The sequence below is a fragment of the Panthera pardus genome, unplaced genomic scaffold (assembly GCF_024362965.1).
Source record: "Panthera pardus isolate Hobbes unplaced genomic scaffold, ASM2436296v1 HiC_scaffold_20, whole genome shotgun sequence".
In the NCBI taxonomy this organism is placed as follows: domain Eukaryota; kingdom Metazoa; phylum Chordata; class Mammalia; order Carnivora; family Felidae; genus Panthera; species Panthera pardus.
The window spans coordinates 93,494,846-93,519,491 of NW_026526766.1; the positions used below are offsets into that span (position 1 = coordinate 93,494,846).

The 24,646-nt window shown below is 48.4% G+C and overlaps 1 protein-coding gene across 8 annotated transcripts in view; it reads left to right on the forward strand.

Annotated features, from left to right (window-relative positions):
* The window catches only part of EHMT1 (euchromatic histone lysine methyltransferase 1), a 151,555-nt gene that overhangs the window by 78,117 nt on the left and 48,792 nt on the right, over window positions 1–24,646 (forward strand). For 6 of the 8 annotated variants that reach the window (XM_019438337.2, XM_019438338.2, XM_019438340.2 and 3 more), the window contains 6 exons: window positions 2,748–2,928; window positions 5,472–5,629; window positions 5,957–6,145; window positions 16,479–16,556; window positions 18,103–18,223; window positions 22,115–22,246. In XM_019438337.2, the coding sequence (XP_019293882.2) occupies window positions 2,748–2,928; window positions 5,472–5,629; window positions 5,957–6,145; window positions 16,479–16,556; window positions 18,103–18,223; window positions 22,115–22,246 (859 nt within the window). The remainder of the gene's footprint in view (window positions 1–2,747; window positions 2,929–5,471; window positions 5,630–5,956; window positions 6,146–16,478; window positions 16,557–18,102; window positions 18,224–22,114; window positions 22,247–24,646) is intronic. The other 2 variants (XM_019438336.2, XM_019438343.2) reach the window with 1 other exon arrangement.

Sequence of the window (24,646 nt, forward strand, 5' to 3'; positions counted from 1 at the left end):
TTGATTTTTTTTTTCTTTCAGATTTTCAGAAACAATATCTTAAAGATTTTGGGCCCAAGTGAGAATTAGCCTCATATGAATGTTTACTCCTCAGGTTTAATTTTTGCTTCCTGTTTCTGTATACTGTAAAATCATCTTTTGCATTTGCCTATATTAGCTGGTGGAGGCGGAGAGTTACTGTGGCTGCACATTCTGCGTGGTAGTTTGTAGGAGACAGAAAAGAACATTCTCTGACTCTTGTGTTCCAGCAGTGACTTCAGAGACAGATCTGGTATGTTTGAGAGAGACTGAAGAATTTTACAGAGCTGACAGGTTACATGTGGGTAGTAACTGTGTGCCGAGGGCAGGTTAATTGTGGAGGTGGTGGGGAAGAGGGTAGGGCTGGGAGAGGAAGGAAGGGCGCTCCAGGGCTGAGCCACATTCCCAGCCAAGCTACAAGCACACAGGGTCGCTGAGCCATGTAAGTCCCCTTGGGCTGTCAGCCACTGGCCATGCTCCCAAGCAGGCTCACTTTTTTTAATTTTAATTTTTATTTATTTATTAAAAAAAAAAAGTTTTTAACGTTTATTTATTTTTGAGAGACAGAGTATGAGCAGGGGAGGGGCAGAGAGAAAGGAAGGCACAGAATCCGAAGCAGACTCCAGGCTCCGAGCCGTCAACAGAGTTCTACGCGGGGCCTGAACTCATGAACCGAGAGATCACGACCTCGGCCGAAGTCGGACGCCCAACCGACTGAGCCACCCAGGCGCCCCAAGCAGGTTCACTTTTAAGGGCCGGGGCATCGAGCGCATTCACGTTGTCGTGCAGCCGTCCCTCCGTCTGTCCCCAGAACGTGTTCATCTTCCCAGACTGGACTCTGTCCTGTTACACATGGACCCTCCCCTCCCCCAGCCCCACCCCACCACCCCCCTCCATGTCTGTGGCTCTGACTCCTCCAGGACCTCCTGTGAGTGTCCACTCCTACAGGATGTGTCCCCCTGTGAGGGGCTGATCTCACTCAGCATGGTGTCCTCACTCAGCGCAGTGTCCTCCAGGTTCATCCACGTTGTAGCAGGTGTTGGGATTTCCCTCCTTTTTAAGGCTAATATTCTGTGGTGTGGCCGGAGCACATTTTGTTTATCCTTTCACCTGTCAGCGGACCCTTGGGTTGCTTCTGCCCCATGGCTGTTGTGAATGACACTGCCATGAACAGTTGTGTACAAATAGCTCTTTGAGATTCTGTTTTCAGTTCTTTTAGGTATATATCCAGAGTGGGATTGCTGGATCACATGGTAATTCTATGTTTAGCTTTTTGAGAAACTGCCCAACTGTTCTCCACAGCGACTCTGCCATTTTATGTTCCCACCAACAGTGCACAAGGGTTCTAATTTCTTCATGTCCTTTTCAACATTTGTTTTCTGTGTGTGTGTGTGTGTGTGTGTGTGTGTGTGTGTGTGTTTAATTGAGGTATAATAGACAGTTTTTGGTTTTTATAGTAGCCATCCTAATGGTGTGAGGAGATACTATGGTTTTGATTTGCATTTTCCTGATGATTAGTGATGTTGAACATCTTTTCATGTTGAATGTCTTCTTTGGAGAACTGTGTAGTCAGATGCTTTGCCCATTTTTTAATCAGGTGGTTTGTTTTGTTGCTGAGTTGTAGGAGTTCTTTATGTATTCTGGATATTAATCGCTTATCAGATATGTGATATGCAAATACTTTCTCCCATTCTATATAGGTTGCGCGTTCATTCTGTTGATTGTATCCTTTGATGAACAGAAATTTTTAATTTTGAAGAAGTCTAATTTATCTGATTTTTCTTTTGTTGCCTGTGCTTTTGGTATCATATCCAAGAAATCACTGCAAAATCCAGTGTCATGAAGCTTTTCCTGTGTTTTCTTCTAAGAGTTTTAGAGTTTTTTTTACAGTTCAGGTCGTTGGTCCATTCTGAACTAATGTTTGCGTGTAGCGGGTGGTGAGAGTCCGGCTCTGTTGTTTTGCATGTGGAGATCCTGTTTCCCAGCACTGTTGAAGGATGCTTCTTTCTTCACTGTTATTGCCCTTACTGCGTGCGTAACAAAACTTGGTTAAATGGAATTTGATATGAAGTCCAAGTATTTCGAGGCTGCAGGTGATTTTAGGGAAGTGGATGGAGGGGAGAGGGTTAGCTGTGTCTAGGCAGTCTGGAGCTAAGGCAACATTGCTAATCAGGATGAGGGCTGACGACAGTGCTGCAGGCTGCCAGAGTCTTGGAAGGCTGAGACTGAAAACAGATTTAGGAGATTGGTAAAACTGTGAGCAAAAGATAAGTTAAAAAATGTAGCATGGGTATCTGTTGTGCCATTGGGGTTGGGGAGGATGTTGCAAGGGCAGCCTTGAAAATGATAGGCCGTGAAAGCACTTCCATAACCAATACGTTTACCTAAATCAGGTGTTAGCAGACTCTTCCTGTGGAGGACCAGGTAGACAACATTTCAGGGCTTGTGTGCCACATACAGTCACTGTCGCTGCTTCTCTCTACTCCTCCTCCTCCTCGTTCTTGTCAACACCATTTTGAGCTTGCAGATGCTGGCCCACGTCATCCAAGGGGTGTCCTGGCACACGTGCACCAGCGCCAGGCCCTCTGATGGCGGCAGGCTTTGTACTTTATCTTCTTTCTTGGTCAAGGCAAGTTTATGGGGGAAAGGAACGGTGTTTTGGGGGCATGTTGTTTCAGTGACGATCTGCTTGTGTGTAATTACAGTTATTAATTGTCTTTGTTTTCAAGCATGCAACCAGTAAGGATCCCAGAGAAGTTCGAGAAGCTCGAGATCATGAGGAGCCAAAAGAGGAGATCAACAAAAACCTTTCTGATTTTGGACGACAGCAGCTTTTACCCCCCTTCCCACCCCTTCATCAATCACTACCTCAAAATCAGTGCTACGTGGCCACCACAAAGTCACAGACAGGTAATAGGGAGACCTGACAACTGGCTCTGCTCTCTGAGTGTGTGTGCTGAACCCGCACCTCTCGAAACTAGAAACTTGTTGACTGTGAATGCATATGTGCTGTAGGGGAGTGGGGTCAGGGTCGACGGGCCCTTCTCTGCTCACCCGTAAACCTGCAGAGGGATGTCAGACCTCTGTTCTGAAACCCGTTGAATCCCGATGTTGCTTTCTATGCCTGTTATCGATCTCAAAATGAAGATTGTTTTCATTAAGTCTTGCCCCCCCCTTGTTCTGATTGGATAGAAGACCTTAGATTTGAGAACTTCCCCCTGCCCCCCACTTTATAAGTTAAGTGCTGTTGGAAACAGCAGTGTGTTGGGGAGACCTTTGGGTTAAGGTTGTAGAGAAGGGTGGTTTGATTCTGTGATCAGCCACTTCCCATGGGCATTTCTCACTCATTTGAGCTTCTGTCCATGGTCAATTGAGGGAGTAGGTGAACATTTGATCTCTTATCCAGGCCTCTGCAGGAGGTGGGGCTGCAGGAGCGGCCCCACAGGGAGTATACTGGGGTGAGCGTGTCTCGAGCAAGGGGCCTCCCTCTGGAGCCTCTGAGACACCCACAGTTCCTACAGAGATGAGGTGACTCTCCCCAGTGCAGAAAGGACCTTTCTGTGAGGTTGTCCTGTGTATCAGGCACTTCTGATGTCACCTCCTGGGAAGGGGACAAAACCACAACTTCTGTGCCTAGGAGTGTCTCCTGCAGAGGGAAGTACCACCGTGGCCGCCTTGCCTTATCACAGGACAGATGGTGCACCTGTCAGTGTCGTAGGAGTTGCAGAAAGCCTGCCGGGGTGGGGTGGGGGGTGCTCCTTGCCTCTGGTCAGGTCTGCTGGGATGAGTGGGGCACGTGTGGATACAGCCCTCTGTGACCTTGTCCAGGTAGACCGCCTCTGTCTGCTTTCTTCTTCAGACCTCGTTCCTTCCTCTGCCCCGTTGTGCTATCTTCCCTGAGGGGGGGGGTGGGCGGAGTGGTGAAGCCGGTCTTTTCTCTCCATCAGTATTTTAAATTACTGTGGTGCTGGCCCCAGAGCTTCGTTCCTTTCCCATCCTGTTGTAGCACAAACAGGAAGGCCAAGCAGACTCAGTGGCTGCAAAGTGGATCTTACTCTCCGTCTCAGCTTGGGCACAGCTGTGCCTGGCACCAGTCACCCCGTTCTAGCACAGGAAGGACAGAGCCGTGTTTCCTTGTGACCAGTTATGCGCTCAGAGCCACCCCAGTGGGGTGCAGGGCTGCGTGGATGACTGTCTCAAGTGTCCTGTGTGCCCCTTGGCCTAGGGCTGAGGCACGCCTGGTGTCCTCAATGCCACATGTGGGGCTGTCTGCATGACCCTTACTGTGGCATAGTTTACGCTCTTGTATGCTTTTCCAATGCTCTTTTCCTCTGCTTTGTGGAACAAAAATGGAATGGAATAGAGGTTTTATATCCCTTTAGAAGAGTGGTTTTCAGATTTTTTTTTAAAGCCTAGAACTTAAAAAGAAAAAAATTATTATAGACAGCCTCATTCTGTTTTTTTTTTTTTTTTAAATTTTTAATGTCTATTTATTTTTGGAGAGAGAGAAACAGAGTGTGGGGAGGGGAGGGGCAGAGAGAGAGGGAGACACAGAATCTGAAGCAGGCTCCAGACTCTGAGCTGTTGGCACAGAGCCGGATGCGGGGCTCGAACCCATGAACCATGAGACCATGACCTGAGCTGAAGTTGGACGCTTAACTGACTGAGCCACCTGGGGCCCCAACAGCCTCATTCTATAAAACAAGTCAACCTGGAGCTGCTTTATTCAGAACAGGCTTAGGAGTCCTCAGTCCCCAGGAGCCCCAGCTGTTGTCTGGAAACCTCAGACCCCCAGACGTTTGCTTTTTCCTGTCCTGTGTCTCCCTTGACCTCGTGTACCTATGTGGTTTGCTTCACATACTTCTTTCCCTTCGGTTGGTGGACTGCTTGGTGAGGTGGAAGGTGCTGGGAAACGGTCCAGGGAATGACGGTGGCCTATGCTGCATGGCCACACTCTCTTTAGAGGCGGACACATCTAGAGACTGTGCCGTGTGCTCCTCGTCGTGGGTGAGGAGCAGAGTCTCAGGGAGGCAGACTGGACCCATCTCCAGTGATGGGCAGCAAGGCCGCCTTCCCCCCCTTCAGCCTCCCTCGTGCAGCCGCACCGGTACTAGAGACGGGACCGTCCAGAGGCAGGGGACCAAGTGTGGAGGGCGCTCCAGGGCCCTGTTGCTGGTGGGCGGTGGGTTTGCCCTTACACTTATGCCTGCTTGCTGTGGGCTCATAGTGTTTGCCGTGCACAGGGCTGAGTGTTTATTGTGAGCAAAACAAATGATCTGTAAAGTCTTAGCAGCTTTCTCTGTGCCACTTGAAACAAGAAATGCCTGTCACTTTTGTGGCAAGCTGATGATTTTGGTAATCAGAATTTGTGAATTATCACCTACCTTTAAAAAACATTTGAATGGTATTTCTTTTTCCTCTCTTGTCCCCTTTTGACTTTTTTTTTTTTTTAGCTTGCTTGCCTTTTGTTTTAGCAGCTGCAGTATCTCGGAAGAAAAAACGAAGAATGGGAACCTATAGCCTGGTTCCTAAGAAAAAGACCAAAGTATTAAAACAGAGGACGGTGATTGAGATGTTTAAGAGTATAACTCATTCCACTGTGGGCTCTAAGGTAAGGCGTGCCTGGTTGGTTGCACACGTGCTTGGAAACCCACGTCTCTGTCAGGACCTCTTTGGCCACGAGAGTACCATGTGAGGTTGTCGGTAATTTGATGACCTCGGTCCATTTTGGAGGAACCTAGGCTCTGAGGTGCCTCGCTCTGGGGTACAGCCTCCTGCCCAGTGCTCCCTGCCCCCTCATCCATTCCTCCTTCCTGGCCCTTCCCCCAGCGGCAGGGTCTCTGCATCCCACCCCACAGGCCACACCCTGGCAGGAGTTGGCAGGTTGCTCTTGATGCTGGGGTTCTGAGTGACAGATGCGCCCTTGCCCGTGTTCCAGGGCGACAAGGACCTGGGCGCCAGCACCCTCCACGTGAATGGGGAGAGCTTGGAGCTGGACTCGGAGGAGGACGAGTCGGAGGAGCTGGATGAGGACGAGGACCAGGGGGCCGAGCAGGCCGCCGCGTTCCCCACGGAGGACAGCAGGACCTCTAAGGGGGTTGTGCCAGAGGCCGACCGCACCCAGAAGGTAGGCCCTCCTCCCCTCTCAGGGAGGGGCTTACGGTCCTGAGAGGGGCAGTCTGGCCCTCTCAGCCCCAGTCATTTCCCTGTTTCCTTCTTCTTCTCTCTCTCTTTTTTAAAAAGTTTATTTATTTTGAGAGAGAGGGAGAGAGGGAGAGGATCCTGAGCAGGCCCTGCTCTGTCCGGGCCCTGGGATCATGACCTGAGTGGAGATCCAGAGTCTGACGCGCAACCCACCGAGCCACCCTGGCACCCCTTCCCTGTTTTCTTCTGACTTAGGTCTTTGCATTCTATTTCTCGAAGTTTCGGCCTTATTTTCATCAGATGAGTGTTTGTCTTCTTGTACAGCACTCTCTGAAGTAAATGTCTGGAGCTTCTTTGGGCTCTGGATGATCAGGAATACACTGATGGCAGACTGCGTGCCAGTGGTGGCTGCTTATCGCTGGCCTTGGCGTGACCGACCTTGCGAAGTCCTAGGTGCGCCACAGGTGCGGTGTTCCTGCAGGGGAGGTGCTGACACCGGGAGGCCTCTCTTGTCCTGGTCGGAGTGAGCAATCGGGGCTGCCGACCGGGCCTGTGGAGCGGCTATGTGCAGTCCGCTGACACCGGCTGTATCCTGGTGTGCCGGGCGTGTCCTCGTCAGACGCAATTCCTCCGTGTCCACCCAAGGACGTGCTCTGGGAGGTGGCAGCGCGCCAGCTCGGTCACAGGGCACTGCGTGCAGGCAGCCCCGGAGCTCAGCACCGGGCAGAGTCTCCGGGGGCACTGGGCGCAGAGCCGGGCAGAACCCAGTTCCTGAGCAGATGCTGACTTGTGGGCCTGCGTTATGCTCGTAGTTCTGAGGGGGATGAAGTAGAGGAGGAGGGCCAGGAGGGGTTGAGAATCAGGCGGTCACAGATGGGTGTGATCCTGCTGATCTGTGTGTCCTGCTTTTTGGAGAGAACTTTGGACCATCTTTATATAAGATGGGCTGTCGTATCTGATGAGGTTTCTAAAACTTGTGGTAGGCAGAGAAGTGCCAGGTGAGTTCCTTGAAAAAGTGACCTGTTTGAAATCTATAATTTTGCTGATCGTCTTTTTACACTTTGAGTCAAAGTGTTGTGCTGTGTAGATACAGCCTTTGGCACGTGTAAAGTATGTCCCTCCAGCTTTCAGAGTTTTGGGAGTTTCTTTTCTTGTATCAGAAGCCACGGCTACTAGTCTGTCTCTTTATGATTTCTGGGTTCTGTGTTCTAATTACGATAAGCGGACCTTTCTTAATGGTGATTTTGAATAAGTTAATGTGAGCTGTCTTATACTTCATTGGTCTCATTCTTTATAAATATTTGACTCATACATTTGATTTGGGATAAAATATGAGGTAGATACATTCAAAATGGGTGTATTTTATGGTATATAAATTCTATCTCAATAAAGCTTTTTAGACAAAATGTGAGGTCAGGGTCCCATAGCTTCCCTCAAGATGGTTAGCCACACGATGTCAACACCATTTATTGACTGATGTTTCTTTCCCCCGTTGATTTGAAATGCCACCTTTATCGAACACCATATGGCATACGGAGTTAACTCTGTTTCTGGATTCTCTCTCTGTCTCTCTTTTTTAAGATTTTATTTTTAAGTGATCTCTACATCCCATGTGGGGCTCGAACTCACATCCCCAAGATCAGAAGTCGCACGCTTCACCAACTGAGCCAGCCAGACACCCCGTGGATTCTGTTTTTGATTGAGGTTCTCCTCTTCCAGGGAGAATCTAGACACTGACTAACAGCAAATAACTCTACACATTGATACAAAGGAACAAAATTAACTGGATATCAAGCCAACAAAAAGAATCAGGAAACAAGTGGAAGCAGAATCAAGAGGAAAGTGTGGCCAAGTGGAAAGCAAAATAGGATGACAGGAACAAATCTAAATAGATCGGCAATGCTAATACACAGTAATAGGGTTCTTATGTGAAGTGTTCCAGAAAGTAGAGAACGAGGGGAATGGATGCTAGCTTCTTCTGAGGCCAAATTCACTTTTAATCCTAAGTACAATATTGGTGAGATACAACTGTATATTCACATAATAGTGATCATAGAGAAGGTGGGGCTTCCCCCAAGAAGACACTGATTTATGACAGGGAGTCTGTTGATGGGACTTATTAGATTAACAGCTTTAATGAGAAAAACCAGCCTTTTATATATGTTTCTTGGATTTAGGGGATGACCTCATGATTGCCACTGTGACAAGGAATAGTTCACTCATGAGAGTGACTGTACCCGTGTGTTATCACCCAGCTCACAGGCCGGGGCTGTCCTGGCCTCCCCTGTGCGCCCTCCTAGTCACCACAGCCTTGTCTTTGCCCTTGCTGTGCTTTGTGTCAGTGGGGTCATGCACACGATTGTCTTTTTCAGAGTGAGGCTTGTTTCACTCAGTATTATATCTGTTCATTTTCATTGTTACACACAGTGGATTATAAAGTGGTCTGGGGGTCTCAGATCCTTTTAGAGGGTGCATGGGGTCAAAACTATTATTGTAATCATGCTAAGATGCTGTTTACCTTTTTAACTCTTGCTCATCAGAGTTACACGGGGTTTAAACATTTCCCAGTTTAAATTTGTACACTAGTGAATGCTAATAGACATAACCTAGATCAAGAGAAGTGCTTTGTCATTCTCGGTAATTTTTAATAGAGCAAAGGGTTCCTGAGACTGGAACATTCCAGCACCACCACAATACAGTCTTCCTTTGGATGACTGTTCTAATTTATGTGTCCGTTCCACTGTTGATGGATATTTGAGCTGTTTCCAGTTTGGGACCATTACAGATGACATTGCTGTGAGCATTCTCGTGTGTCCCTGGGTGTACACCCACGCTGGGGTTGCCATGTTATGGGAGCAGCGGTAGGCACGGCCACACAGCTCTCCTGCCTGCCGCACGGGAGTGTCCTGCCGCCCTGGCTCGACAGACTTGGTATTGCCCAGAGAGTGTAGTGGTGTTACAGTTCTGATTTGCATTTCCCGAATTTCCCTGAAGCTTGGCTACTTTTTCATATGCTTATTTGCCATTTGGATGCCTTTTTTTGTGAAGTGCCTGTTGAGGACTCAACCACTTATCTGGTTAGTTGTCCTTTTTAAAAATCATTTTGTAGGAAATAAGCTCCTGTTGTATGTGTTGCCAACATATCTTCTTTTTTCTTTTTTTTTTAAGTTATTTGTTTATTTATTTTGAGCGAGAGAGAAAGCGTGAGCAAGGGAGGGGCAGAGAGAGAAGAGAGAGCGAGCATCCCAAGCAGGTTCCACACTGCCAACGGGGAGCCCGACGTGGGGCTCGAACTCACGAACCATGAGATCGTGACCTGAGCCAAAATCAGACCGAGCCGCCAGGCGCCCTCCCGACATACCTTTTTCCACTGTGGCTGCCTTGTCACTGATCTGATTGGCATTCCTGTCCTGTCATTTGGGTTGGAAGCCGGTCTCAGGACGTGTCGCACGGCTATCTTGTGCCGCAGTCGTTCGGGGCATTGGTTAGGGGAGGGCTGGACCCTTACCTCCTAGCCCAAGGCCGTAACGGGGCCTGGTGAGTGGAGTCGTGTCCTGTGGCATCAGGGTCTCCTGCTCGCCACCCGCCTGCGGAGCCTTTCCCCACCCTGTATGATCTATTCCTGGCTCACTGATGTCTCTGGTCCACGTCAGACTTCAGTCATGCCAGCTGGTATACTTTTTTTCCAGTCTCCTCAGGTTTTCATCTTGTGCTTCACTTCTTGCAACCATCACACGTGCAGTTACCAGACAACCCCTATGTGGTAATGCTTATCGCTTCCTTTGTAGCCACTTTACATGAGTTTCGGAAGAACTGGAATCGACCGTGTCGTTATTCTGCCTATTTCAATTGGCAGTTTCATTGCTCAATCTTTAAAAAATAGAAACTACCTAATGGCATATAAAGATAATTTATATTAAATAAACCTGACTAAAGATATCAGAGTCTTTCCAAGGAAGGTTACTTAGTGGTGAGCATTTTAAAACATCTCTAATAAAAGAGGGAGGGATTGGTCCTTTCCCCGCTAACATGGACACTGCAGTGGTTTATCATTCTTGCTGTGATGCTGTAAGATGAGAACTAGAAGGAAACATTAGTATTTAAAAGGACAAAGGAGAAGAGTTTGCCAAGAATATAATCATCTGTCTAAAGAATTCAAGAAAATCAGCTGAGGAACCGTTACAACTAGTGAGTCGAACTTACATGTAATTAAGACCTAAAACCATTCATTTTCTTGTGTGGTTGCAATAGCCAGTTAGAAAATGTAATGATAGCAATATCAATAATACCAGTAATGCCAGGGTGGTTGGGTGGCTCAGATGATTAAGCGTCCGACTTTGGCTCAGGTCATGATCTCACAGTTCCTAAGTTCGAGCCCCGTGTTGGACTCTGAGCTCTGAGCCTGGAGCCTGCTTTGGATTCTGTATCTCCCTCTCTCTGTGCCCCTCATCCACTTGTGTTTTCTCCCCAGCCCCTCAAAAATAAATAAATAAACATTTTAAAAAATACCAGTAATTTCTAGGAGTATTTTTTAGCTTTTCTAGATAGAAAATGTCAGGCTATGCAAACATATAGGTAATAGTGAACAATTGCCAACACTTGACCAATCTTGTGTATCCACACACACATGGATTGTCTTGAAGAAGATGTTTGCCAATGGATCTTTAAAACAAAAGGACTCTTTGAAGAACAAAAACCATAGGATCCCACCTAAAACTGTAAGTTTTCAATATCACCAGGGTACTTAGTAATACATTTAATGGGAAATGTCTGTTACCTGGAAGAGAAAAACTGAAACTTTGCTGAAAGAGGTTGAAAAAGAGACATAGGTTCACAGAAAGACCTATTAATTTCCTGAGAAAAAAGGCATTGTTTGTCTGAGTGAAGACTCTTTACTTGCCTGAGTGAAGACCCCATTGTTTGTCTGAGGGAACACCTGTTACTTGTCTGAGGGAAGACCGTTGGTTTTTCTGAGCAAAGACGTTGTTTGTCTGAGGGAAGAACCGGTGTTTGAGGGAGGACCTGTTACTTGTGTGAGGGAAAACCCTTTGTTTGTCTGAGGGAAAACCTGTTACTCCTCTCAGGGAAGACTCTTTCCTTGTCTGAGGGAAGACCTGTTGTTTGTCTAAGGGACACCCGTGGTTTGTCTCAGGAAAAACCCACTGTTTGTTGGAGGGAAGACCCTCTACTTGTCTGGGGGAGGACCCTCTATTTGAGGCAAAACCTTTTATTTGCTGAGGGAAGACCCATCGTTTGTCTGAGAGACGACCTTTTACTTGTCTGAGGAAAGACCTTTTACTTGTCTGAGGAAAGATCCTTTACTTGTCTGAGGGAAGACCCATTGTTTGGGGAAGAACCAGTGTTTGAGGGAAGACCTGTTACTTGTCTGAGGGAAGACCCTTTCCTTATCTGAGGGAAGACCCTTTCCTTGTCTGAGAGAAGACCTGTTACTTGTCTGAGGGAGGACCCCTTAGTTGTCAGAGGAAAGACCTGTTACTTGTCTGAGGAAAGACCCTTGTTTGTCTGAGGAAAGACCTTTTACTTGTCTAAGGAAAGATCCTTTACTTGTCTGAGGGAAGACCCATTGTTTGGGGAAGAACCAGTGTTTGAGGGAAGACCTGTTACTTGTCTGAAGGAAGACCCTTTCCTTATCTGAGGGAAGAACTGTTACTTGTCTGAGGGAGGACGACCCCTTAGTTGTCAGAGGAAAGACCTGTTACTTGTCTGAGGGAAGACCCTTTGTTTTTCTGAGCAAAGACCCATTGTTTGAGGAAAGATCCATTGTTTGAGGGAAGACCTGTTACTTGCTGAGGGAAGACCGGTTGTTTTTCTGAGCAAAGACCTGTTGTTGTCTGAGGGAAGATCCATTGTTTATTTGAGGGAAGACCCCTTGTTGGTCTGAGGAAAGACCTTTTACTTGTCTAAGGAAAAACCCTTTCCTTGTCTGAGGGAAGACCCATTGTTTGTCTGCGGGAGGAACCGGTATTTGAGGGAAGACCTGTTACTTGTCTGAGGGAAAACCCATTGTTTGTCTGAGAGAAGACCCTCTACTTGTCTGGGGGAAGACCCTCTACCTGTCTGAGGGAAAACCCGTTACCTGGTGAGGGAAGACCCATCGTTTGTCTGAGAGACAACTCTTTACTTGTCTGAGGAAAGACCTTTTACTTGTCTAAAGAAAGATCCTTTACTTGTTTGAGGGAAGACCCTTTCCTTGTCTGAAAGAAGACCTTTTACTCGTCTGAGGGAAGAACTAGGTATTTGAAGGAAGACCTGTTACTTATCTGAAGGGAGACCCTTTCCTTGTCTGAGGGAAGACCTGTTACCTGTCTGAGGGAAACCCATGTTTAGTCTGAGGGAAAACCCATTGTTGGTCTGAGAGAAGACCCTTTACTTGTCTGGGGGAACACCTTTTACTTGTCTGAGGGAAGACCCTTTCCTTGTCCAAGGAAAGACCTTTTACTTGTCTAAGGAAGGACCCTTTACCAGTCTGAGGGAAGACCCTTTGTTTTTCTGAGCAAAGACTCATTGTTTGTCTGTGGGAAGACCCGTTGTTTTTCTAGGGAAGACCTGTTAGTGTTTGAGGGAAGAACCAGTGTTTGAAGAGGGGCTTGTTACTTGTCTGAAGGAAGAAGCTTTCCTTGTCTGAGGAAAACCTGTTAACTTGCTGAGGGAAGACCTATTGTTTGGGGGAGGAACCAGTTTTTGAGGGAAGACCTGTTACTTCTCTGAGGGAAGACCCTTGTCTGACGGAAGACCTGGTACTTGTCTGAGGGAAGACCCATTACTTGTCTGAGAGAACACCTGTGATTTGTCTGAGAGAAGACCCTCTCCTTGTCTGGGGGAAGACCCGTTTTTCTGCGGGAAGACCCTCTACTTGTCTGAGGAACAGTCTGTTACTTGCTGCGGGAAGACCCATTGTCTGTCTGAGGGACGACCCTTTACTTGTGTGAACCTGTGGTTCATCTGAGGAGAGACTCAATTGTTTGTCTGAAGGAAGACCTGTTACTTGTCTGAGGAAAGACCCCTTGGTATCTGAGGAAAGACCTTTTGTTTGTCTAGGGAAAGACCCTTTACTTGTCTGAGGGAAGACTCTTTGTTCTTCTGAGCAAAGACCTGTTGTTTGTCTGAGGCAAGACTCATTGTTGGAGGGAAGACTTATTGCTTGTCTGAGAGAAGACCTGTTACTTGTCTGAAGGAAACCCTTTCCTTGTCTGAGGGAAAACCCATTGTTTGTCTGAGGAAAGACCTGTTACTTGTCTGAGGGAAACCCATGGTTTCTCTGAGGGAAAACCCATTGTTTGAAGATCCATGATTTGTCTGAGAGAAACCCTGTACTCATCTGGGGGAAAACCCGTTGTTTTTCTGAGGGAAGACCCTCTACTTGTCTGAGGGAAAGAAAACCTGTTACCTGCTGAGGGAAGTCCCATTGTTCGTCTGAGAAAGGACCCTTTACTTGTCTGAGGGAAGACCCATTATTTGGGAAGGAACCAGTGTTTGAGGGAAGACCTGTTACTTGTCTGACGACGACTTCTTCCTCGTCTGAGGGAAGATGTGTTACTTGTCTGAGGGAAACCCATGGATTCTCAGAGGGAGGACCTGTTGGTCTGAGTGAAGACCCATGATTTGTCTGGGAGCAGCCTCTCTCCTTGTCTGGGGGAAGACCCTTTACTTGTCTGGGGAAAAACCTGTTACTTGCTGCGGGAAGACACATGGTTTGTCTGAGGGACGACCCTTTACTTGAGTGAGGGATGACCCCTTGTTTGTCTGAGAGAAGACCCATTGTTTTTCTGAGGGAAGACTTGTTACTACTTGTCTCAGGTAACACTGTTTGTCTGAGTGAAGACCTGTCACTTGTCCAAGTGAATACCCACTACTTTTCCGAGAGAAGACCTGTTACTTGTGTGAGTGAAGACTCAAACTCTTTTTCTGAGTGAAGACCCATTGTGTGAGTGAAGACCTGTTAAATGTGTGATTGTAAACCTATTGTTGGTCTGAGTGTAGACCCATTGTTTGAGGGGAAGGCCAGTTGTTTGAGGGAAAACCCATTGTTTGCTGAGTGAAGATTCATTTTTTGTCTGAGGGAAGACCTGTTTTTCATATGAGCCAAAACCCATACTTGTCTGAACGAGAAGATTGTTGCTTCATCCTCCCCACTTCACATAGAAGTCCAGGGTAGTTCTCCTCAAAACCTGAACAGCAGTTTCTGTAAAACAGCTGTTATGGGAATTGTGTGCAGCAAGCCCAGGGAGAGGGAACGGCAGTGACAACTACTGGAGAGTGATGACACGGGGATTTTTGCAGAAATGGGAAAGCATTGAGTGAGCGGAACAGGAAATCCGTGACAAACCCGTTTGTACGTGAAAATGTAGTGTGCTGTAAGGATGAGGTTTTTAGCTTGTGGTCAAGGGATCATGAACTTTTCAGTAAGTGTCATTGGGACAATTGATCTTTCGGGGGAGAAAGTAGAGGTGGGCTTTTTACATCATGGCACATAGCAAATATTACCTCCATTCTGGAATTAGCGGCGATGGCTGCACAACTCAGGATGCTGATGACCACTGAATTTTACACTTGAAAAGCGTGACTTTTAGGGTAGGTAAATTATGTCTCGGTAAAGCTGTTGTTTTGAAAAGTAAAGTACAGAAGATTTGAGGTGTCAACATAAAATATTGAACTGTGGAAGAAAATGTTAGAAATTATATTTTCGTTTCAAATGAAGAAGGCCTTCTGGCGGGAGACACAAACCCAGAACCCACAAAGGGAAAGATGGGCAGGTTTGAGTGGCCAGATAAAGTCTCGACATTTTTGTGGAATAAGAAATACCAGAAGCAAAGCGTGACTTGGTAGGGCAAATGTGTATACCTATTTAACAGACGGAGGATTGCTGTCTTTTATGTGTGTAGCTGCTACTGATGAGTGAGGAGGCAAGGACGCAGTTTGGACTGAGGATTTGGTCACACGAGACAAAGTGCAAGAAATAGGAAAGTATGTGAAGCTGTGGGAGACGTCTTGCTCAGCTCCTTGTGTCCTTGGGGAATGGAGACCAAAGTGACCACACCACCCCTCTGGGGGGCTCGTGGTACCTCCGCGGGCACTGCCGGTGGCAGCAGTTTGGGAACCGCACGTCTGCGGAGAGCAGCACGTGTCCGTAGGTTTGTCCCGGAGGAGCTCGGCTTGTGTAGAACGCAGCCTCGTTGCGAAGCCGACGAGGGGGCCTGTCGATTAGGGGACGGGAAAGTTACTGTGTGCCACCCCACGAAGAACCGGGCCCGGGGTGTGTGTGACCACATCTCTGCCTCGGAGTGGGTGGAAAAGGGGCGAAGGGACACCCACACGTTTTAGCGTCTCTGCGTCCACGTATTACCCGTGTGGATAGAAAAGATAAATACAGCAGAAAAAAATGAGGTGCCTGTGTTGCTTTGATAAGAAGGAATTCCAAAACATGTTGCAATCACAAGAAAGTTTCATTCACGAAGTTGTGTTTGGTGTTCTGCCAGGCAGCAGGCAGAAGCCTGCTTTACTTGTCTGAGGAAAAACCTGTTACTCTTTTTGTGGAATGAGAAATTTTGTGGAATAAGAAATTACGTGTTCAGGCCCATTTGTGCGAAACCTTGGCCGGAGGGAGTGTGAGAAGCACTAGTGTGATGGCCCTGGGGGCTGCCCTGGACCTTGGGTGGGGTCAAGGGTGGGTTTTGCATTCTGTATTATTTTGTGGCCTCTGGAAATCTTTTTACTGTGCGTGTTTTGTGACTTTTTAAAACATTTTCTTGAAACTTTTATTTTTGAGAGAGACACAGAGCGTGAGCGGGGGAGGGGCAGAGAGAGAGGGAGACACAGAATCCGAAGCAGGCTCCGGGCTCCGAGCTGTCGGCACAGAGCCGGACGCGTGGCTCGAACCCACAAACCGTGAGATCGTGACCCGAGCCGAAGTTGCGGACGCGTGAAAGGCTGAGCCTCCCAGGCGCCCTTGTTTTATTACTTTTTAATTGAATTCTGCTCCACATAAAACGCACCGAGTGCACTGATCTTAGACGTACAGCTGATGGTCTCTTACGTGCCGGGGGAGCTGCCTTCTGATCAGTACAGAAATAGAGCGAAGGGGCAGCCCGCCTGGGATGGGGCTCTCGAGCAGGGAGTGGGCCCCGGGCCCCGGGCACGTTGTGGCCACGGCACTTGTGTTTGCCCCACCCCGCCTGCACGCATGCGTCTCCGGCGCTGACCGCCTGGGTGTCTGGCAATGTATTTTTATGGAGTCCCCTCCACCGAAGGGTCTCATCGGTTGTATTTTCTTTCTGGCTCGTTGTGTGGCTGACCAGACGGACGGCGAGTCTGAAGAGGAGCAGGAATCGGCCGGCACCGGGGAGGAGGACGAGGATGGAGACGAGTCCGATCTGGTAACCCCAGCCCTGCGCTCTCATCTGTGTGTGGTGGCAGAGTAAAGCAAGAAGCTCTGTAGTCCGGCCGTCGTTGGGAGTGTGTGCTTGGAATCAGGGCCTGTGACTCAGGTCCCAGACCTTGGCGAGGAGCGTGAGAATGACCGCTGAGCAGAGAGCCAAAGGCCTGGCACGGGCACTCATGGGACGGTCCGGGCCAGGCGGCCATCCGGGCGGAGGTCGGGGCTCTGGTGCGAGGGGTGGCGGGACTGGGGAGGAGCGGACAGCGAGGACCGCGGCCGTGATTCTGCCCGGTGACCAGTGTGAGGGGGAAGGAAGGATCTGAGGTGTCTGAGGTGGAGCGGCAGAACCTTCTGTGGGCTGGGTGTCACATGCAGGTGAGGGGCCAGAGGGCGGGGGCGCTGGGTCTGTGGGAACGGAGGGGCGAGGGCTTGGAAATGGGGGAGAGCACGAGCCCTAGGATGGGGCCTGGGAAGCACCCGACAGGTACACGTTAGGCGGAGAAGGAGGAGTTGATGTGAGACTGGGGAGGGTCACGTGAGCTGAGAAATGCTTTCAAGAGGGCGACGGCGGCCACTGGCGTCAGTGTGTCACGAGAAGGGGACCTGGGAGGGATGATTGGGTTTGGCGATAAGCCTTCGTTTCTCTGGAATGGCGGGTTGAAAGCAACAGTGAGCTTGGGGGTAGTGCTTGCGGAAGTTGGGTCTGAAGTTTGGCGGTAAGGGGGGGGGCGGGGGTGAGGCAGAGGGGATGGAGCACAGGCTGCATCGGGCCGCTTGTGATGTGGCAGAGGGGTCCTGTGTGTGCTGCTGGCCCGCCGTGGTCAGAGCCAGGCATCGGGCACCGGGTGGCCGGAAGGGCCCGCGTGCTCCTCTGTCTTTGGAACGGTCTTTTCCAGCTCCTCTGTGTGTCCGTAGTGAGCAGGGATGTGAGGTCCTCGCATTAGACCGGTGACGGGTGGCAGTTCTGTGGGTTTGTTTCGGATTCGTGGTCATTAGATGCCTTTCTGCATCCAGACTTTAGAAATAGGTAGTCATAAAAATCTTAAAATATTACGAATTAATTATAACTTCTTTCCTTGTCCTCCATGTAGATAATTAACGTGGACATAGATTCTGAAGCAAATTGAGGCCTTGAGTGTTTCTTTTCTCACAAGCAGAACGAATGGATGCATAAAGTAAAAGTGGATTTGCTCACTGAGAGGTTATTTATTTAGTTCCTGAGTAGAACCTCCTCATTCTTTTTTGTGCCAAATTCGAATAAGATTTCTAAATTCCACTTAAATGTTCTTGGTCTTCCTTTTGGTCTTCCCTTTTTTTTTTTTTTTTTTGGTCTGTAAAATAACAACTTAGAGTGATTTAGGGGAAAACATGAGTATTTTTAAGAATGAGATCAGAAAAATGTCTGGAAGTGAAATTAATCTTCCAGTTGAAGAATCAGGATATAGTAGGTATTCTGTTTTGCAAGAAAACAAAACTTCTGGTACCTTTTGCTTTCAGGAGCTCTCATGCTTTGCTTTTTCTATTCCCGCCCCTTTGGTTCTCAGAGTTCTGAATCCAGTATCAAGAAGAAGTTTCTCAAGAGGAAAGGGAAGCCTGACAGCCCCTGGATCAAGCCTGCTAGGAAACGGAGGCGGAGAAATAAAAAGAAGCAAAGCAGTATCCTGGGTAAACGTGGTGTCCACACTTGCAGACACTCTGGGTGGCGGTGGGGCCACAGGAAGCTGGCCTGGGGTGGGGGTGGGGCTTCTACATAGGATTTCATTAGAAAAAGGGCTCCACTGTTCTAAGGGGGAGAATATCTGGACCTTGTTACAGGCACTCAGGGGATCCTCAGGTGGCTTCCTTCTGGCCAACCTCCCTTGATGCTGGCTCCGTTGTTGAATGTTGAGCTCATGGGGGTCATTCATCTCCTTCCCTGTGTGTCCCACAATCTGTGGCTTGTGAACATTGTTATGGTTACTGTGTCTACCCTCGGTGTCGGGTGCAGGCAGTGTCAGCCCGGGTCCACACAGTGGCTTTTGACCCTTTGGTCCCATTCCCCTGTTCTGGCAATAATTTTGTTAAAAGAGGACCAGGGAACGAAATGACCCTGAAATCCAGAAGGTGAGCAGGCCTAGTGGGCCAAAGGTCACTTCTTACAGCTTTTTTGCCCAAGATTTGTCGCTTGTGATAGAGTGTATGTAATTCATGTGTAAGGTGGTGACTTTTCACGCACGTGTATGACCCTGAGACCTCCAGTACAGACCCTGAAGTGAATGCCTTGCTGTCACTTGGTGGCCTTTCCCTCTTCCCAGCCAGCCCTTCCTGTCCCTGGGCTCTCTCCTCCGTGCTCTGCATGCACATTGGTTAGCACCGTCTAGGGCTCTGTTTGAGTGGATCATCGGGTAGGGACCCTTTCCCCAGTGGCTTCTTTGTGCATTACTTTTTGAGTCCTCCATGTTGCAGTACCGGTGGAAAGTTGGCCGTGGTGTGGCTGTCCTGTGGTTTATCCCTCACCTGTCGATGGACATTTGGGCTCTTTCCGGTTTTTGCTTCTTCCGAATAAAACTGCTACGAACATTTGTCTATGATCGTCATTAAACAGATGCCTTCGTTTATCTTGGGTAAATATTTAGGAGTGGAATGCCTAAGTTATATGCTGTATGTCTAATTTTTTAGGTAAATACCGGACGGGTTTCAGTAAGAAACCTGAATACTGCTCTCTTTTATGTTCCCACAGCAGCATGAGAGCTCCTCCCCTCCGTGTCCTTGCCACCCTTGTCGTGGCCGGGCCTCTTCAGTCCCGGCGCTGCTGGGGCTCTGCGGGCCTCCCTGCGCCTTCACTTTGTATTTAGCCAGTGAGTAGTGAGGTGGCTCACCGTGGCCCTGTGTACCTTCCTTTGTCAAGGTTTCTCTCCTTTCCTCATTTAAAAATCAGATTGTACACCTTCTCATTGACTTGCAAGAGTTCTTTCAGTTTTCAGGTACAGATCTTTTGTTATATACATGTTTTGCAAATACATACGCCTAGTAAAAGTTTAAAAAATTTTGTGGAGGTCTAATTTATCGATTATTTTCTTTTAAAATTCATGCTTTTTAGGATCTCTGAAATCTTTCACTAAGTCAGATCACAAGGATTTTGTCCTGTATTTTCTTCTTGAAGTTGTGAGCTAGTGCCGTGTATGGTGTGCAGCAGGGCCACTCTCGTTTTGCGTGGGGACGCCCATTTCTGCCTCATTGCTTAAATTGACAGCTTTCTGTGTCGCCCTGTGAACCTTTGTCGACAGTTGCCGTAGGGGCTGTTTCATTTGCTTGCTTGTCTTTACACCAGCACCCAGAGCCGAGGGGCTCGTGCTGTTCGTCTCCAGCCCCCCGGTGCACACGTCGGTTTGTTGAGTGGGTGGCAGGGAGGCAGCGCTGTCCCCCCAGAGCAGAGGAGAGCTGTGTGTGGCGCCCATGAGCCTCCCATGAGCTCCGTCTCCTTCACTCACGTTTCCTCTTCTCTTTGCTGCGGGTGACCAGCCCATGTGGCTTTTATGCAGGCGAACAGAAGCGTTGCTAGACCCCAAGACTTGGATATGATGTGTAAGAAGCATGCTTCAATGTTTATTCACACAGGAATTTGAATTGTACCTTCTTTCTGCAAAGTGTTTAAGATTGCACAGACTACTCATGTTCTTCAGATTTGTGGTGATGATTTCTCACCGTGGTTGGCTTCTTCCTGTCTGTCAGTGAGCCGAGGTACAGAGTGTGGCACGCATTCAAAGGCCTCAGATGCCACACTGCTCTGAGTTATGGCTCACTTACTTGTGATCACTGACATATCATCGGTTACTAATGTTCGGAAGCTTGGTGTGAAATACGGACACCTGCCGTTTGCTGGCTTTAGATATTACCCTGTGTAGGTGCGTGCTATCCACAGGCCTCCCTGGTGAAGTCCGCTCACAATGGCAAGGACCCACGCGGGCTCTCTGGGGATGTGTGGACAGGCTGGCTCGAGGGCACAGGAAGCCTGAGTCTAGTTAGCCCTCATTTCACAGGCTCCTCAATTGCATTCACATTGTTTGCCCTGTGGTATGTGATACCCTTCATAAACCACCGTGTCTGACAGGTGGACGTGTCCCTGTAGTCCTGTGTCCTTTCCCTGTGAATCCTGAACTCAGATGTCTGTGGGGTTGGGCAGGTTTTCCAGGAACATTGCACACGGCGTGGGGTGGCTTCTCGGCTACTCTTTTTTTTTTTTTTTTTTTTTAAATTTACGTCCAAGTTAGTTAGCATATAGTGCAACAGTGATTTCAGGGATAGGTTCCTTAATGCCCTTACCCATTTAGCCCATCCCCCCTCCCACAACCCCTCCAGTAACCCTCTGTTTGTTTTCCATATCTAAAAGTCTCTTCTGTGTTGTCCCTCTCCCTGTTTTTATATTATTTTTGCTTCCCTTCCCTTATGTTCATCTCTTCTGTATCTTAAAGTTCTCATATGAGTGAAGTCATATGATATTTGTCTGTCTCTGATTGGCTAATTTCGCTTAGCATAATAACCTCTAGTTCCATCCACATAGTTGCAAATGGCAAGATTTCATTCTTTTTGAATTTTTTTTTTTTTTAACGTTTATTTATTTTTGAGACAGAGAGAGACAGAGCATGAACGGGGGAGGGTCAGAGAGAGAGGGGGACACAGAATCTGAAACAGGCTCCAGGCTCCGAGCTGTCAGCACAGAGCCCGACGCGGGGCTCGAACTCACGGACCGTGAGATCATGACCTGAGCCGAAGTCGGACACCCAACCGACTGAGCCACCCAGGCGCCCCAAGATTTCATTCTTTTTGATTGCCAGGTACTGCTCCATTGTGTATATATATGCCACATCTTCTTTATCCATTCATCCATTGATGGGCATTTGGGCTCTTTCCCCACTTTGGCTATTGTCAGTAGTTCAGCTCCTTTTTATTAGCTGGTCTTTCACACCTGCAAATCAGATTTTTGTGCTTTATTTTTAAAGCTTTTTTTTTTTTTTTTTTTTTTTTTTTAATTTTTATCTTAGAGAGACTGCAAGCAGGGGAGGGGCAGAGGGAGAGAGAGAATCCCAAGCAGACTCCACGCTCAGCACAGAGCCCAACACGGGGCTCGATCCCACAACCCTGGGATCATGACCTGAGCTGAAATGAAGAGTTGGATGCTCAACCGACTGAGCCACCCAGGCACCCCTGTTTTTTTTTTTTCTTCCTGTTTTTTTTAAAGTAGTATTTACAGAACATTTATTTACTATGTTTTTATCTGTTTCCTTGATTATTTGATCAGCTTTTACCTAACTTGATGTAATTCCAGAGAAAGATGTTTTCATATGTCAGTTCCTCATTTTTCTTGATACAGCTCCCCCTCCTCCCATGAACAGTCTGTGGACATGGGGAATTAGCAGAAGGATGCACAGGAAAGAAAATGATAATGAGGCTTCAGTGGCCTGGGCAGTGGTTGGGTTTGAGTTTGTTGTCTTGAATGGGTTAATCAGCATTCTCTGTGGTCTCTACGGGAGAGGCGTGGCCCCGGTGCAGTGTTTCACGAGTCCGTTTTGAATGCAGGTTCTGAAGCATATACGTCATCTTCAGGAAGCACAGAGCAGACGGCACCAGGAGACAGCACGGGGTACATGGAAGTTTCTCTGGACTCTCTGGATCTCCGTGTCAAGGGGACGCTGCCCTCACACGCAGAAGGTGAACGTCGGTGCCATGACCAGACCAGGCACCATCTTGCTTTTGCTGGGGGAGGCCTTGTATTAACGTGATGACCCCTGGTGGGTAGTAACGGAATGTTTAATTAATTGCATCCCTAAAAGGTGGCTGAGTGGACCCTCAGGGGCGTGTTTGCCTGGTCACCCGCAGCACTGGAGTGACACATCTCACACAAGATCAGGTTGTTGGTGGTCATGGCTTCTATTTCCCTCTGTCAGCCAGACATGTTCTTACATAGAGCTCCTGATGGAAAGGTGTCTTCCTGCCCTGCTGACTCAGGAAATGTACAGGTGCTAAAACTGTCAATAGTGTGGCTTTGTCATCTTCTCTGACTCTGATGGTGATTGGTGCCCAGGTCCGTTCTGTGCTGAAACAAAGGGTCCACCTAGTGCTGGTTTGGGCTGTGAGGGTGTGGGCGCAGCTGCGGCCCCCTGCTGCTCTGGAGTTCTCCCGCCAGCCGCCCCGGTTGTGCAGGGCTTTCTCCCCACCGCTGCCTCCTCTTCTTGAACCATTTCAAAGTCTTTCATCAGTGAAAAGTAACTAATCGCTGACTATTTTGGAAAATCTCTTTACAATGTGAAATCCCCAAGTTATTTACACCCCACGTGGACCGTGAAGCTGTGGGTCATGTGCTGCTGTTGGGGTTTAACCTGTCAGTCTTCTGAGGACAGATAACTAGCTTTTTAGGGTTTTGAATGCTAGAAGAATTTTGATCACCTCTTTAGTGTGGGAAATCACACCTTTAGCCGAAAACGCAAGTTGTAGACTTGTCCGTCAGAGAAACCGTCTTTCTTCTTGCACCAAATGGAGCAGAGAGCATCTCTGTAATATCATAAAGTTGTCAGCATAGTCACCTTGTGCTTTCTTTCCACATGAAGGATCATTTTTCTAAACCTGATTTTAAGTTTGTTTCAGGAAGTTAGGTTTGGATATAAGCTGGAAATAGTATTTCCTTTAATCAGACTGCTCCTCTGCTGTGGCCCAGTGGGGAGGCAGGTGAAGAGCACAGTGGAAATTCCTGTCGCTCACTCGTGGAGTGACCTGGGCTTGTCCCAGCAGGGAGGTTGTGTGTTCGTGTGCTTATGTTCTGTTTCTGGTAAAAGTAAGGGCCAAACTGGTGGGAGCCAAGCTGGAGAAGTAGGAGAAGACAGTGGAGGGTTCCTGAGATTCCATGACATTTTGTAAGTTGACTTTCTAAACTTGATATGATTGGTAACTTCTCACTAATAAGTCAGTGATTGCTCAAAAGTCATACTTGTAGTTGAGAGAATCAGCACATGGAAGACACAAGTTGCATTTGCATGTGTACATTTATTTTATTTTTTATTTTAAAAAAAAAAATTTTTTTTAATGTTTATTTATTTTTGAGACAGAGAGAGACAAAGCATGAACGGGGGAGGGGCAGAGAGAGAGGGAGACACAGAATCGGAAGCAGGCTCCAGGCTCTGAGCCATCAGCCCAGAGCCCGACGCGGGGCTCGAACTCACGGACCGCGAGATCGTGACCTGAGCCGAAGTCGGACGCTCAACCGACTGAGCCACCCAGGCGCCCCAAGTGTACATTTATTTTAGAGCCTGAGTTTTGGACACTCGAGGGAGGCAGTTGTGGAGCCTGAGGCTGGACTGGAGGGACTGAGTGCCTCAGGCTCCCTGGAGGCCTGGGGTCAGGGGGCGTGCTCTGTGACAGGTGCAGAGGGAGGGCAGGTGATGGTTCTGGGTCATGGGTCCAGATGGCCCAGGCTTGAGCGTGGAGAGTATTTCCCATCAGAATTCACTGCCTGCATGTCTCTCTAGGCATCTTTGCTGCCCTTTCTGCCGAGTTGAGGTTGAGTGACATTGTGGTCCCAGCAGGTGATGGGAGGGGAAGCCAGACGTGGGTGATGGGATTTTGGCGGGAGCCAGAGCTCAGTGGGAGTGGGTACCCTGGTGGGGTTCTCTTGAGCCATTCACCTGCTACCCCTGGTGGCTCCCACTGCTGGAGACAGGAGCACATCCCACGTTCAGGAGGCATCTGAACCACTGCTCTCTTGTCCATGTGTATGGAAAACTAAATCCGAAGGCCTGGTCTTCACCCCACCCTCGGCCTTCTCAGCGGTGCTGGCTGGGCCCCTGCACCGCCTGTGTCTTCCTCATTTGAAAATCTAGTTGCCGAGCAGGGTCTCCGCCAGGGCTCTCCCAGTTTTAAACTTGTAGCGGCTCTAACGTTAGTTCTAGTTCGCCGTTTGCCTGTGTCCTCTCCTCACGAACGACAGGTGTCATGGTCTTGGAGTGTAGGTGACCCAGACACTTGGCCAGTGGTGGAAGACCTGCATCCTGACTCTCCTGGTAAGGGCCAGCCTTGGATTACACGCAGGGGTAGTGAGGCAGTGAGGGCATGTCCTCC